The sequence below is a fragment of the Myotis brandtii genome, unplaced genomic scaffold, assembly GCF_000412655.1.
Source record: "Myotis brandtii unplaced genomic scaffold, ASM41265v1 scaffold506, whole genome shotgun sequence".
NCBI lineage: Eukaryota > Metazoa > Chordata > Mammalia > Chiroptera > Vespertilionidae > Myotis > Myotis brandtii.
This window is the reverse complement of record NW_005369287.1, coordinates 2658072-2675255: the sequence shown is the minus strand read 5'-3', so window position 1 is coordinate 2675255 and position 17184 is coordinate 2658072. Positions and strand designations below refer to the sequence as shown.

The following is a 17184-nucleotide window of genomic DNA, read 5'->3' as shown; positions in this document are numbered from 1 at the left end:
TCACTGAACTAACAAAAAATCAAACCAGACAAACAAAGCCAGATGGGTCACTAAGAACTGTTATAAAATTCTACAAGGAAAAACTAAAAAGTCCCCTTCCTGACAATTCTAGGGAGGACTGTAGCTGGTTCTCCACATCTACTAAGGGAGGCCAAATAGTTCCTTTACCAGCATCAAACTCAGCTTTCTTATTTTATTTCCAAGAGACTTTTAAAAAGTGTTTCTCCTTATTTCATGTTAATTGTAGCATCCAACTAAACTGCAGTATTGTCTTGACAATCAAAAATTGTGACTTCTAGAAATAAACCAGGCTCAGTCTTCTACCTTCCAGGAGGAATAAATTATTGAAGATGTTTTAAAACTTTTCATTTTAAAGTTGTACAGATTATTAATTAAAATATCATTTTAGAAAACAAGTCCACACAGATCATAACTGTCTTGTCCTTTGGCTTGTATTGCCAACAAAGTACATCAACAGTTAATTTGATCAGAATTTATAAAAAAATTTGCATTAAGGCAAGTCCTACAGCTGTAAATAGTGGTACCAATCAATGTCAGTATAAAATGGTACAGTTACCTACCTACAGTTTGAGAGTTATAAATTTTTTAAAGTTTTATTAAATAAACTGCTTTAATCTTTGTCTTTAATGGGATTTTTACATTCTTGGATAAAATAAATATACCTTCTGATAGAGGATAATATTTTAAAATTACTATTTTAAAATGTAGGTAATTTGTAATCTTTAGCTGGATTTTAGATTAAAGTGAAATTTTAATATTTTTAACCAGTGTTGTTAAGTAATGAAGAGATCAGAGATAGAAAAAAAGAGAAAATGATATGTGCAACAATAAAATGAAAAAAACAAAACAAACAACACACAATAAAGTGAAATTCATTAATATTTTTCTTATAATTTCCCTTCTACATCTCCCTCTCATCTGGGTTAGAAATGCTCATGTAGAGACCTGGTGTCTGTCCTAAAGGAAGATACATAATAAAGTTTCACCATTGTCAAATACACTGCTGAAAACAAAATAAATGAATACATTTTACAACAGTACTATCCATCAAAGTAAACCAAAATTTCACAATACATATGCAGATTATGTAGACGTACTTAATCAAATATGTTTTAATCGACATAAAAACTGAACAACATTCTAAAAATTTTATGGACTATTTTAATATACAAATTGCTTCTTTCAGATTACTATCCAACTATGGATAAAGCCATATTTTGTGTTTTTGTGTTATTTAATAAATTTCTTTTCTACAAAACTGTTCTTTTAAGATAGTATATGTTATATTAATGTTGTAATAATCACAGAAGAAAACTGAATAAAAAGTTACAAACTTACCCCAATTATTTCCTTTATAAATAGTGGAATGTTTTTAAATACAAATACATACACTCATCCTGACTAATTTATAAGAGTCCTGCTTGTTACTATACCCTTCAGTTTGTAGTCTTAGACAATCACTCTTCCAAGAAACATAAATGATTACCAGAGAGCAACTTCTAAATTATGTATGATATAAAACAATTTCAATTATGTTTGAAAAGATTATTACAATTCTAGGGCAATAATAAAAATGGCTTTTTGGGTTTTTTTTGTTATTATTTTATTTCTTTTCTGGGCAATATACAAATGACACCTACAGGAGTAAATAATCTTAAATACTAAAACATACCTTGCCATGAGGATCAGCAAACATTCTTGTGAAAATTTCACATAGTCTTTTCAGTTCAACTCGACTGTCAAAATAATAAAGTGGCTAATTAATATCTTGCTATAGGAAGAAGTCGTTTAAAATAACCTTACATATAATTGGGCTTAAAAAAATAAGCCCTCAAAACTGAGAAATTTGTAGGATTTACTTGTTAGAGATAAATATAAATATATAAATACAATAATAATTCTGTTGCAACCCACTTTATTTTAAAAGCTGAAAGTTATAAGAGAATAGAATTATACTTCATTAATGTAGCATGACAGGGAAAACGGTATAAATGTCATTCCCAGAATCTTATCCTTTTAAATGCCAACATGTTTTCTTTTTTTTTTTTCAAATATATTTTATTGATTTTTTACAGAGAGGAAGGGAGAGAGATAGAGAGTTAGAAACATCGATGAGAGAGAAACATCGATCAGCTGCCTCCTGCACATCTCCTACTGGGGATGTGCCTGCAACCCAGGTACATGCCCTTGACCAGAATCGAACCTGGGACCCTTCAGTCCGCAGGCCAACGCTCTATCCACTGAGCCAAACCGGTTTCGGCAACATGTTTTCTTAAATTCTGTCATTTGAGGGTTAAAATCTTTCTCAAGTATGCCTCCTCCTTTGCCATTTAAGATGATATACTGAACCTAATATTACCCTAATTCTGATGGGACTGGGGACAATATTACAATGACTTATTGTAGTGACTCGTGAAATATGATATGCAAACATTAAACTATATTAAATAGTATATAGAGAAATTTTCATTTTAAATTATATAGTGCTAATACTTCCTAAAATAAATACACAGCTAATAAAACCCTGGTATCAAGTCAGAAAGTAACCTTTTATTATCCATCACACTCAAACTTACAAATTATCTGAAACTAGGCTCTTAAAAGGGAAGACTATAGAGGTTTAAAACATTACACAGATGAAAGCTAAGAATTCAGGGGAAAAGCAAGCAAAAGCTATCAGGAAAATAAACAAAACTGAAAAAAAACACACAAAAAACACCCCCACAAACTAAAAACCTATATAAACTTCTTTCTTTAGAGAAATTCATTCCAATTCCATTTCATATTACTCTTAAATTCACGTTACACAAACACTAAGAATATAGCTTAATTTTCAAGTGAACATTAATTCTTTCCTCACACTGAAAGTTATCAGGAATGAATTTTAATAAACCAGTCAGCTTGAATATTCTGTGCATCTTATTTATTTTAATTTTAAAAATTAGTAACATTTTTCATTTAACATCTATTTGTGAATAAAAAGTTGCCTTTTAAAATGTTTTTTTTTTGCCCTGGCCGGTGTGGCTTAGTTGGTTGGGCATCAATGCATGCACTGAAAGGTTCCTGGTTTGATTCCCAGTCAGGGCACATGCCCGGTTGCAGGCTCAACCTCCGGCAGAAGGCACGAGGGAGGCAGCCAATTGATGTTTCATTGTCACATCAATGTTTCTCTCTCTCACCTTCTCCCTTCCTCTCTCTAAAACAGTGGTTCTCAACCTGTGGGTTGCGACCACTATGGGGGTCGAATGAGGCTTTCACAGGGGTCACCTAAGACCATCGGAAAACACATATATAATTACATATTGTTTACAGTAGCAAAATTACAGTTATGAAGTAGCAACAAAAATAATTTTATGGTTGGGGGTCACTCCAACATGAGGGGGGTCGCGGCATTAGAAAGGTTGAGAACCACTGCTCTAAAATCAACTTTAAAAATCTTTTTTAAAAAGTTTCTTTAGTCCAGCCAGTGTGGCTCAGTAGTTGCGTATTGCCCTATGAACCAGGAGGTCACGGTTCAATTCCAGGTCAGAGCACATGTCTGGGTTTGCAGGCTGAATCCCCAATGCAGAATGTGCAGGAGGCAACTGATCAATGACTCTCTTTCATCATTGATGTTTCTATCTCTCTCTCCCTCTCCCTTCCTCTCTGAAATCAAGAAAAAAAATATTTTTTTTAATTGATTTCAGAGAGGAAGGGAGAAGGAGATAGAAACATCAATGATAAGAATAATTGATTGGTTGCCCCCTGCACGCCCCCCACTGGGGATCGAGCCCACAACCTGGGCATGTGCCCTTGACCGGAATCAAACCTGGGACCTTTCAGTCTGCAGGCTGACACTCTATCCACTGAGCCAAACCGGCTAGGGCAGAAAAAAATATTTTTTTAAAAAATATTTCTTTAAATAGAATAAGTGAATTTGAAAATTTCTTAGTATAATAGTACAGATCGTCCTAAAGGACTAAAGATTGGGAAAATATTTTAATACCACCTTCTAAATTCAGGACAAGTCTGTTCCTATACCAGTATCTCTAAAGCAGTGGTTCTCAACCTTCCTAATGCCGCGACCCTTAATACAGTTCCTCATGTTGTGGTGACCCCCAATTTCATTGTTACAAATTGAACATAATTAAAGCATAGTGATTAATCACAAAAACAATATGTAATTATATATATGTGTTTTCCGATAGTCTTAGGCGACCCCTGTGAAAGGGTCGTTCGACCCCCAAAGGGGTCGCGACCCACAGGTTGAGAACCGCTGCTCTAAAGTGTTATAGAAACCAAAGTCAAGTCAAAAGGTGCTAAATAGGACAACTATTTTAAGATAACACAACTCACCTCAGTGTTCTCTGATTTTTTAGTAAGTTCTGCAGACCCAGAAGGCCTTCTTTCCTTTCTGACCAGTTGGAACTAGCACACCTGTTGAGGACTTCTGCCACATCTTCAGTCTGCCTCATATACGTAGGAATACTACCATTTCGAGAACTGTAGGAGCGCTCTGAACAAGCACTAGACGCATCGCTGTTGGCATCATCATCTGAATGCATTCCATATGACTCATATCTTCTTCGAGCAGGTTTTTTCTGTTATATACATAAAGATTCTTATTAGGGGTAGCTAAAAGAACACTGGTATTTCACAATTTCCACTGATACAAAAGGACTGGTTTTTGTTTTAAAATCAGTACAAAGCATGCTGCTAAATATTTTAATGATAGAATGTCAATATTTAGTTTTTCTTCAAAAACCATGTTTTAGGATTTAGTAGGAGATGAAATATTCTTTAACTATGGGAAGTGGTAGAAGCAGAATAACACTCTATCGAAGTTCAGATATGTAAGTGGGAAATGATAAAAAAAAAAATGTGGGTTTTCCTTTTCTTTCTTCTTTTCTTGGAAAACCAAGGACTACCAAATTATAAATGAGCAGAAACTGTACTGGAAATCTGAGTTGGTAAGAAGAAAATATTACCTTTTTAAAGGATGAGGATGGATTAGGAAATGGACAATAAATTAAAAAAAAAAACTCATGTAAAGTTCTATTTTTCCTATCTACATCTCTTTCTTCTACTCTTCTTTTACCTCCACTATCATTTCTCTTCCACTCCTTCTTCCCTTATACCCAACCCTCATGTCGTCTTGAAAAGTAAAATACAAAGAAAGGAGGCAAGCTCCTTGAGGGTCCTCTGTTTTCCCTAATGTGTCTATACCATCTATTTGAATAAATATGAGAAAGAATATTTAGATTCCTTTACATGTTTATTATTTAATATATGTAACTGCTAATTACACCTTGCATATCAAAAGTGAAATGAGAGAGTAGGTTATTTGAGATTTCCTTAGGAAAATTAAAAGCAAATCTTTATGTAATCTAATATCTGAATATAGCCTGGTGAGAGGTAAAGACATTTCTACAAAACAGGTTAAGCACTATTATTTAAAATAGTTCCAGATGGCTATAAATTCTCCAAATTCTAAAATCTAAAAGAAATATAATTTGAATCAAATTAAAAAATTATATAATGACGTTTCCACCACTAAATGCCTCATATTAATTCAGAGATGCCAACTTAATTTAGAATAGCAGTAATGTGACATTTTCTGTGTCGAGCTCCAGGATCAGTTTTGTTAAAGATAATCAGTGTGAATGACATCATCTATTTGTATGAAGTACTCAAGCTTAAAAGATGAGAACCCCAATATCTACCTATTCTTAATCATACATATAAAAAAAGACAGGATGTATGTCTAAAGATTTTATTACTTCTACTTGAAGTTTTTATAGAATACTATCATCTGTTAATGTGATAAAGGAAAGAAAAAGTTACGGTATCATAAGAGTTCATAAAGTAGCAATGTCTATACCTTAGTCCGCATGTCTCCTAAGAGCTGAGAGCAGTAAATTTTTAAAGAGAAAAATTAAAAATAATGAAGAACATTTTGCTACACAGCACAATGAAGTAGGAATACATAATGCTCATAATCAGAAACATTAAACTTTTTAATATGTAGATACATAAGAACAGCTTATTAGCAGGCTATATCTTTCATCTTTTAGTCCAAAAAAAATATGTAAGCACAGAAATATTTCCTTAACCAGTTTTCCCAATTTAAGTCTTCTATTTGGATCCTTTTGTTATTTCCAAAGTTAACTTTATTCCTTTAATTTTTTCCAAGGTCCAAATTGGGTTTGGAAAGTCTTTTCCTAAAAACTGATAGTTATAACTGGAATACCTATACTATGCAAATAATGGAAGTAGATAGAATCAATTTATTGGGATTTAGCTTTTAGCCCTGGTGGTTAAATATTCCCCATATAAGCCAAACACAAAATCTCAACATCTTAGTATTGTAAGTAATATTTCAAGAAAAACCTCATTCAATTCATAAAATTTATGTGAGCAGAATTTAACTGGTAAATCATCTATTTAAAAAGAAACTAGAAAATATGAATTGAAAAATCATAAATTTAAAACATCTTACTGATTTAATATCATCAGAACAAGACGTGATCAATATAGCCAATGCCCAAGAGAACCAAGTTCCTACCTAGTTACATTACTTTATTTAAAAATAATCAAATGGCGGAGATAAAAGGAAAAATTAAGCACATATAGATTGTCAGAGCAGAATTACATATATTACTACATTTATTACATTACAGTGATGACAAATATTTTTTTTAACTTTTAAAAAAAATTTTGGCGAAACTATATTATATCAACACTGGTTAAGATTGAGGTATAGTTTTAAAAGGTACAATGTATTTTTTAATTTCAAAACAAAGTTGAGGCCTTTTGTAAGTTTTGGGTATAAAACTGAGAAAGTGCTTCTCAAACATGGGATTAATATAATTTGAAAAAGGAAGTGTCATACTGAATTGACTTGGGAAACTTGCAAAAGTCCATTATTTTCATTGTTTCAAATGACACTTTCTTCATAAGTTTATATGAGAAAAACAGCAGTGATATATGTACCGCAGTCTTATGAAAAAGTTTCACCTGTACATTATGTTTTTATTATTTATTTATTTATTAAATATATTTTTATTTATCTCAGAGAGGAAGGGAGAGGGAGAGAGAGATAGAAACATCAATGATGAGAGAGAATCACTGATTGGCTACCTCCTGCACGCCCCACACTGGAGATCAAGCCTGCAACCCAGGCATATGCCCTTGACCGGAATCGAACCTGGGACCCGTCAGTCCTCAGGACGATGCTCTATCCACTGAGTCAGACCGGCTAGGGCTGTACATTATGTTTTTAAAGCTCACTTATATGTGTCAAGCATAAAGAGCCAGAAAGATATATTAATTAAAATATATCTTGAAGTTATACTTTCTCTCAGCTCTGAAAATACAAATAAGTAAAAAACTAAACAAAATCCTACTCCAAACTAAAACAATCTCCAAATACTCAAGGTTGACTTAGCCTTGAAATTATATGCTCATAGTGTATATATTCTAATCTGTCTGCCCTAACTCTGTGTATTATATAGTGCATAAAACACATCACCAGATTAGACATCAGTATTTATATTTTTGATATCCTATCAATTACTATTGGCCATCATTTAATTTCTGACCAAATAAAGATCAAGAATTAATTATACTGCTTTTAACACTGCTCCCATTTGATCTTCCTAGATTCAATCCACAAGAATTTTCCCACCTTCCTTCTGACTCTGTGGACTGGCTTACTCATACATTAGTTTCATAATTAGAACATCTATAAAGATAAGAAAATAAAGAAAAGTACCAAGGCATCTGCTACTGCCTCCTCCACATCAGAACCTGTGTTCAGGACTCGCATGGCACTGACAGAAGCTGACAGTCGACTTGATTGGCTGATCCCATATCCTGGACCTAGTTCATCAGAAGAAAGAAAAAAATTTTGAGAGAGTCATAAATGTTAACAGTGTCAGGTTAGTAATTTTAAGATCCTTAAGGGGGAAAAAAAAAAAAACCAATGGGGAAAGCATTTTAAAAGCAATACAATATTTTCTGGTACATATAGTTTTTGGTCAAAAAATGGTAAAGGCAATTAAAATTGCTGACAATCTGTAAAAACTAAATTTAAAGACCAGTGGTTACAATACATTCACAATCAGAAGGTGGAAGAAAGCATGGCTGGCCGACCAGGAGCTTACAAGTCTGTAGCATTGTAATTAGTCCAGCTCTTAGTCGGGCCAATCTCCTCCACATTGGTGAGACTAGAACAAATTTCAATCCTCAAACCAATAATGATTATTAAGTTCACTGAAGCCACACCAGGACTTTACAAGAGAAAAAACCCTCTAATTATTATCTCTTCTCTTTCAAGACAGGCTGAATTCATTCTACAACGAAGACATATCACTTGATATTTGTTCAGTACCTACTAATAAGTGCCTGACATTCTGAGGTATGTGAAGACAAACCAGATGGGTTCTCCCCTTAGCTACTTTCTATACCATCATGCACAATTAAAACACTTCATCCACCATTTTGGTTTTTTTTTTTTTTAATGTACAAAGATGAGGTACATAACTGAGAACATAAAACAATTCTATATTTAAAATGACATAACTTAGATTATACAAAAGAAAAATGTCCATCTGCCAATGAAAAAAATATTCAAATAAGGTTGCTAAAGGGGAAAAAATTACTTGGAGGAAAATAAAAATACCACAAATGATTTATTCTCCAACAAACTAAATTTAAATAAAAAACAAATTGATTTTAAAACATGAATATTATTCAATGGAAACTGAAAGGGACAAAAATCTGAGATGAATGCACAGATGAGAGTGAAAATGTACTCATCCTTCACCTGAGGCCCCATACACATCGGGGGCGTAGAGGGCACCAGTAGATCTGGAATGGTGTCTGGAGGCTGGAATAACAGGACCATACAAACCTCATCTATTACCACAGAAACAAGGAATAGTGGCAGCACTACAGTCAGGCAAGGAGAGTTAGTTAACACTGGCATTACTTTTAATAGTTAAGGGTCAGAATATTGCCAAACAGGGTAATTGAACATTAGCAATTGAACATCATCCTTGACACACAACAGATCTTACACCTAAGGGGACAGACAATCCCACAGGAGACAAAAAAGTAAGTATTCAAATGGAAGGAAATGTCAAAAGTACAAGCATGAAACAAAAAAATGAACACTGTAGTTTAAAAAAAAAACCACTATGGTAACTAGTAATCAATAATAATCCTATCTCCTCCAATCCTAAACCCAATGAAAGTTATTACTATTCTATTTTATAAATAGGTAAACTAAAGCATAGAGAGAGATTAACCTGATCAAAGCCACACTTGTATGTGATATACCTCAGTATCTTACTCTTTCAAAAACTAGTATCTCACACTTACCATCTTCACATTGTTCAAAAGATAATATACATCATTTATGTTAACATAAACATTTTCCATATAGTTCATAAACTGTAAGTTTTACATTCAGTAGATTATTTAAGTATTAAAGCACATTTGAGCATCAAAGAAAGAACATTACAAATTTAATATTAAAAGAACCCAGAAATGTGTGAAACATCTCCATGCCCTTATGGCATGTTTCTCTAAATCTAAATTTACCATATTTAAAATTTTAGATCCTAAAATCCACAAGATCACCATAAAGTCAATATTTTTCATACATGTAGAAACAAATAAGTCAGGAAAAAATTCATTTCGATATCTAACAAAATATATTACTTTTATTCTAAAAGTTACTCTTCTTCAGATATATTAATTAGAGCAGTTAAAATACGTTTGTTTCATAAATCACTCTTTCCTTTGCCACAGGAACTTAATAAGAAAATGATAAAAAATATTGAGGAAAGGATTAAACAGAAATAATGCCGCACAAAATGCTTTATTAAACCTTGAAAGATGATTCATTTATTGTTAGTAAACATACTCATATATAGTGTTTTTTTTTTAAATTTTTTATTGATTTCAGAGAGGAAAGGAGAGGAAGAGAAGATAGAAGCATCAATGATGGGAGAGGATCATTAACTGGCTGCCTCCTACACACCCCTCACAGGGGATTGAACCCACAACCTGGGCATGTGCCCTGACCGGGAATCGAACCAAAGGCCACTTGGTTCTTGGCTTTATGCTCAACCGCTGAGCTACATGGCTGGGCATATATAGTTAGTTTTAATTTTACTCAATAGAAATAATTTCTATAATGGTGAGACAGAGTTGAATCAATATAGCAATGCCTAATGGATGAAAATCTCTGTAAAACTTTAAGTAATTAGTAGTTATCTGTTGGTGAAGATAACAGGGTAAGAGGCAGCACTCATGTGCTTGTCATAATTTAAGCCTTTCTTAGTTCTGGAAATAAATGGAAACTAAGGGTGCAAATTCCGGGGAAGTTCAGCTTTGCTCAGCTCTGATTGATTTGTGATGTTTTAGGGCCCTCACACTGGCCATGTGCTACCACTGAATAAATGGCAAGCTATGGAATCCACCTGTTAAATGGCAATATTCAAGTTAGAGGCAACAAAAGAATTCACCAAATAAAATAAGGACAGCAGAATACAGGCAAATACAGCAGAAAATGGGAACGGGGGATAACCTCACCTCTGGGAATGCTACTCTTAAACCCTGTGTAACAAACAGGGCTTATCTGATACCTTTACTATGCAGTATCTATCTATATAAAAGCCTAAGTGACCATTATGACCGAACGACTGGTCGCTATGATGTGCACTGACCACCAGGGGGCAGACACTCAATGCAGGAGCTGCTGCCTGGTGGTCAGTGCACTCCCACAGCCAACCTCCCACAACCCCTCCCCCCTGCCGGCCAACCTCCTGTGGCCCATTCCCCCCCACCCCAGCTGGCCAGCCTCCCATGGCCCCTCTCCCCGGCCGGACGGCCAACCTCCCGCGGTCCCTCCCCCTGGCTTGCCAGCCCCCCGATAGGCCTCGATAACCGGCTAGGCTGAGGGACCCTACCTATGCATGAATTCGTGCACCGGGCCTCAAGTCTATAATAATAAAAGCATAATATGCTAATTAGACCGGACATCCTTTCGGATGACCTTCTGGACGAAGCTGGGGCTCCAAGGGAAGCCCGGGTGCTGGGTGCCTGCCGGTGGCCGGAGGGAAGCCCGGGTCCCGGGTGCCAGAGGGAAGCCGGTGCTGGCAGCCGGGGGAAGAAAGGCCTACTCTTGCACGAATTTCATGCATTGGGCCTCTCGTATGTAAATAAAAAGCTATAAAAGTAAGTTCTTCTAAAACTATAGTACATAATTAGTAGACTTAATATCCTTAACTGAAACAGGATATTTCATTAGAATCAGGAAAACAGCTTCCTTCAATAAAATTTAAGAGACTTAAAATTGTCAAATGGAAGCTTTGAGATGAATCTAGAAAATTAATGGCTAGACAACATCTCTTAAAAGTAGACATTAACAATGCTTATTTTATTTTCGTTAGTTAGTTATTGTGTTAATCCTCACCTGAGGATATTTTTTCCATTGATTTTTAGAGAGAGTATAAGGGAGGGAGAGAGGGGACAGGATGGAGGGAATGAAAAGGCAGGGAGGGAAGGAAGGAGGGAGAGAGGCAGAGAGAGTAGAACATTGATGTGAGAGACATATCGATTGGTTGCCTCCTGCACGCACCCCATCTGGGGCTGGGGATTGAACCTACAACCCAACTACATGCCCTTGCCCAGGAACTGAACCCACAACCCTTTGGTGTATGGGCCAGTGCTCTAACCACTGAACAATACAGGGGTGGGGCAACAATGCTTGTTTTTTTAAAATTAATTAATTAATTAATTGTTGGTTGTAAATTTCCTTTACTCTCTATTATACAGATTTTATTTTATTTTATTTTATTTTTTTCGGCCGAGGACGCGCCGTGGACCACCGATCCCAGCATCTATTATACAGATTTTAAAAGTACAGACACATGTTTTTGTTTCTTCTTATCTTGTGTTTCCTAATAATACTGCAGTATTATCATTATACAAATGCAGGTGTTAGACCATTAAAAAAAATCTAAGATCCTAGAGCAGCCGTGGGCAAACTATGGCCCGCGGGCCGAATCCGGCCCTTTTGAAATGAATAAAACTAAAAAAAAAAAGACCGTACCCTTTTATGTAATGATGTTTACTTTGAATTTATATTAGTTCACACAAACCCTCCATCCATGCTTTTGTTCCGGCCCTCTGGTCCAGTTTAAGAACCCATTGTGGCCCTCGAGTCAAAAAGTTTGCCCACCCCTGTCCTAGAGCCTAAAAGAACTATTTCTAGGTGAGCAATTAGAGCCTCAGGGGAAGAAGTGCAGGAGCAGCAACACTGGTGGCAGGCACTTCTCTGAGGGGTTTTTCATACATTCTCTCATTTACACATTTCATAAACAATCCTGAGTACACGCTATGAATTATGCTAGTTTTACAGATGAGGACACCCAGGTATAGAAAAGTTACAGAACTGGGGTAAGAACTTAGGCCATCTGGCCCTAGAATATATGCTCTTAACCCTATACCCACTCTATTTCCTTCAATTCTTGAAGGTGGCATGCTTATTTTATACAAATGTGTAATTTATTTTACTTCTTAATGTATGTGTGTACATATGTGCACACACACAGATACTCCACAGACTAAAACTATTGCATATGAATTAAAAATATCTCTGGCAATATACAGAAAGGGAAACTCTTTGGCACCTGGGACACTTGGCTAAACAACAAAGATTAAGGATATCCCTGTCTGTGTCCCCAGCTAATGGGGTTTTCTAGGTCAGTAAAGGACAATCTAGTGATATATTTGAGCCAAATGACCCAGAGAACAATAAATTAATCTCTAGAAATTTCTATACTAACATGTCTATCGAAGGAAATAATTCCAATAGACAGTAAGACCTATGTTCTACTTAAGTGTCACAAAGTCTGAAGAGCAGCTCTCCAAGTATTAGTTACCTAAATTTTATAAAATTAAAAGAAAAATCTGAAATGGCTACATGTATGTGCATATAAACAAAGTAGTAGTTAAAAATGTTAGAGGACCATGCAGACATCTTAAAGAGTTTCAGTGAAAAATATTCTGCCTTTCCATTATTCTAAAATACTAAAGGCTTAAAAAAAGCATTTAACATTTTTATAACTGAGGTAAATATAATGTTACATGGTATTATAATCAAGGTTATAATACAATCTCTATAATGAGGGACAGGTAAGTTCTACAGCAGTGACATGACATGAGCCATATAATATACAGGAAATGACAAACTGGAAAATACTATAAAAATGTTAATTCTGCCCATTTTAATAGGTAGTTCATATATTATTCTGCAGCACTCTTTCCAGTAACCCAAGTCAAATGTCTAAGTTGAAATGTTAATATTTCTGCTGAAAAGGACAAAAGTACTCAAACAGTTCATATTTCAGTTGAGAGTGCATATCTAAATGTTATATTTAAATTTTATGGGTTTATTTGTTAAGAAAAATACTGAATTCAATATTCTGTAGTTTAAATCTGTGTGATATTTACTAGATTATAAAGACAATTTGTTTATACAATGTCTAACTTGCTCATTTAAGGTAAACAAACGTCAAAGGAATGTCCCAAATATAAAATTTCCTCCTGATTCTTTCCTCAAAAAAGGAGAAAAGAGATAGAGGTGAAGATACAGTCGATACAGAAAGCTAAACCCAGCTTACGCTGCGGTTATCTCATGGTGATAGCAACAAGGGGAAAGCAGTGCACTTCACACCTGCCCAAATACTTACCGAGGGGCTGGAAAGAGCGGACAGGACTTGTGTCCCGGCTGCTCTCCCGACTGGCCTCTCGGCTGCACCCTTGACTCACACTTGGTCGAGGAATACGACTGCTTCGGGCTGGCCAGAGCATCAGCAGCATTCAAAAAGGAGAAAACGGAAGACAGAATTTGTATTTTGGATATTTTGGTTTTATTTTTCTTTCTTGAAAACTGATCAATAACTTAAGTTTTTCTAAGGTTGGGAAGAAGTTAACTCTTCCTAGAAATGAAGCATTACCAGAAATTTGGTTAAATTTCTTTTCTTTTTTTTAAAAATATATATATTTTATTGGTTTTTTTACAGAGAGGAAGGGAGAGGGAGAGGGAGCGGGAGAAGGAAACATCGATGAGAGAGAAACATCGATCAGCTGCCTCCTGCACACTCCCTACTGGGGATGTGCCCGCAACCAAGGTACATGCCCTTGACTGGAATCGAACCCGGGCCCCTTGAGTCCGCAGGCTGACGCTCTATCCACTGAGCCACACCGGTCAGGGCTGGTTAAATTTCTTGAATACAGTCCTCTAACTTGTTTTAGATTAGAAGGGTAAAATAATAGTTTAGTAATTTACATAAATGATACTTTTAAGATAAACTAATTCAATTTATAACCTATATTTCATTTTGCCTTGGATTTTAAGTTGTTTTCCTCTAACTTAAAAGTGCCTAATCAGTCTTCAATGCTACCAAAACCTGAAACACAGAAGAAATAAAAAGTCCCAAGTCTCACGTAGAAAATCTTACCCACTGAGAGCCTAGATGGACTAGCCTCCCTGCTACAGCCCTGGCTCCGTGGTATCTTGCTTCTCTTCTGTGCGGAGGCTGAATTGACCAGGACTCTTTGAACACCAGAGCTCACAGTGGAGAGGGCTGTTGTGGTCAGAACTCTTCCTGGAGATCCAGACCGGCTGCCAGCTGAACCAAACACACACACAAATGTGAAGATGTGAATTCCAAGAGAACTTGTGGAAAGGATAAAAATTTAAGAAATACATCTGAGAACACTGTGCTAGTATTGTAACTAAGTACAAAGGAAATGGAATGAAAAAGATTTATATATAACCATAACCTATGGGAAAAAACATAGACTACAAATACTTAAACTGAATGGTAAATCATGTGAAATATATACTTTAAATTTGGGGGGTACAAGATACCATCTATGTTTGATAAGGACAACACTATTATGATTTTCAGAACACAAATAGTATAAAAAATTTCCAAATAAATAACTTTCAGGCAATACATTTCATATGGCTAAAGCCATATATTGAAAGGGAAAAAATTAATAATCTGTCACTGCTATTGTTTTTGTTGAAAATATAGTAAAAACTTGCTTCATGTTAAGTTGTCCTGCTGAGAATGCCTCTGAATGGGTATAACAAAGTTATTTTTAAAATTTTTACAAAATTAAATTTTAAATGTTTACAAAATTGGCCAACTGAAAAGAAACTTGCTATTTGCCTTTAAATAGCAAAGGGATCTTGCGTGGCCACAATCAAATGTAGAAGTACTGAGGGTAGAATAGGGCTAAAAGGCAAATGTCAAAGAAGTCAGACCCTTTCCAACCTGGTGATATTCAGTCTTGAAAGGAACAGGATATGTGGTCGGGGAAATAGAGAAGGAGGTAAATAAAATCTCAGAGATTAAGGCAAGGGTTTAAAAAAAACTTAAACATGTTTTAAAACTAGAATTGCCTGGGTTAACTTTTCAGGGGATGAGCTCCTTGTGAAAACATTTTATATCTGCATTGACTAGATAACTGCAAGATAGAATGTGACTCTAGATTCTGAATGATAGGTAGTAACATAGAAAAGTTAAACCCATAAAAAGTTAAACCTGCACACAAATTTTCATGAAAGCAACATTTCCCCTTTGTTGGCATTACTTCTCCTAACCAACAGGGCAGTCACCTTGTGCAATTTTACCCAATCACACTTCATTTCCAAGGAGCAGAGATTAAAGACTCAAATGCCAATGAGATAAGCAGGATGTCAGTGAGGGCACAGTGCTGAGTGTAAGGCAGGGAGTGGTGATTTTTTAGTGCCAGCCAGCTGTCTTGAGGTGATACTGGCCAGGTTTGGGAATTTAAAAATTAAAGCTTTAAAATTTCCTGGTTTTTATCATGTTGTGTAGTACACCAAATAATACATGAATGGAGACAGGCGGGATGTGGTCCACGGGCTGCTGATCTGTGACCCTTGCTATAGTTTTCTTGGCTTCGTCTTACTGAATACAATATAAACATATGCTTAATTTCTAAACTTTACCAGCATACCATATGAAATATAACTTCCACTGATTATAGCAATACTGTAAAACAAAGTAGTGTTTCTAATGAAATTAATGACTTAACTATTTGAGTAGAAGAAATTCTAAACTATTGTAGGGAAATTATTCAAGTCTACTTTAAAATGATGGCTCATATGAATTATTTCGTGATGTTTCGGGTGAAGAATCTTTAAATCAGATTTCTTTAAGTTATAACCTTCGGGATACTCACAAGGCACCTATTTCTCCATGCAGTGTCTAAACTAAACATACACACCAAAACATCCAAACACCCAACATGCCACAAACTCACAATGCAACATAAGCTGATGGAATATTTTATGGGAACACTTGCAACAATATAAAAAGTGGAAATAATGAACTGAACATGTACAATATGGTATTCAGTTAAAACTAATATAAGTTTAGAGGTAGAGGTATTTGTAGGAGACTAGAGAATTCCTTGAAGTGTGGGTCTATTCAGCAGACAGCAAACATACAGTATAGAAGGAGAGTAACCACTTCACCTATTCCAGATATATTGAATTTATCCAAATAATACAACAGTGATAACTGCAGTGCCTATGACTCATTTGGAATTATTTATACTTAGAAGAAAATATCAAGGCTCTTTCCCCAGCAAGAACTACCAAGGCTAATTATTTCTAAGAAAACCACAGAGTGATTAAAAGGGGCATGATGTACCTAGGAAATATCAAACTACTAGAAAATACTCTAATTTGTAAAACTTAAAAATGGATGCCTAATTTCTCTTGTGCTGCCTAACGTATTCAAACTACCATTTTACATTGTTATGAGATATTTTCAAAGCAATACTAAATCTCCTTTGCTTCTCAATGTTTATACCTGTGGGGTCAACCTGGATAATTTTTAAAATCCAGGGTTTTGGTAATAAAAGACAGGCCAAGGAAAAATCATAATGGGCAATATAGCTCCAAAGTGTTGGGCTATTATGTTACAAATTTCTGCTGAATAGAACCCATTCTTGATAATGAAAGTAGGTGATCAAACAATAGATGGACACATAGAGTCTACAGATTCTTACCACCAATGGTATTAGCAGATTGTGATCCTGAACAAGTGTAAAGGCAGAATTAGG

At 35.2% G+C, this 17184-nt stretch overlaps 1 protein-coding gene across 23 annotated transcripts in view; it reads right to left on the bottom strand.

Moving 5' to 3' along the window:
* Positions 1-17184, bottom strand: part of CLASP2 (cytoplasmic linker associated protein 2) — a 136086-nt gene that overhangs the window by 40398 nt on the left and 78504 nt on the right. For 10 of the 23 annotated variants that reach the window (XM_014548388.1, XM_014548392.1, XM_005877095.2 and 7 more), the window contains 8 exons: positions 17131-17157; positions 14538-14708; positions 13767-13874; positions 8828-8890; positions 7775-7881; positions 5882-5905; positions 4357-4601; positions 1694-1757 (listed from right to left, as the gene is read on the bottom strand). In XM_014548388.1, coding sequence (XP_014403874.1) covers positions 1694-1757; positions 4357-4601; positions 5882-5905; positions 7775-7881; positions 8828-8890; positions 13767-13874; positions 14538-14708; positions 17131-17157 — 809 coding nt within the window. The remainder of the gene's footprint in view (positions 1-1693; positions 1758-4356; positions 4602-5881; positions 5906-7774; positions 7882-8827; positions 8891-13766; positions 13875-14537; positions 14709-17130; positions 17158-17184) is intronic. The other 13 variants (XM_005877092.2, XM_005877096.2, XM_005877101.2 and 10 more) reach the window with 7 other exon arrangements.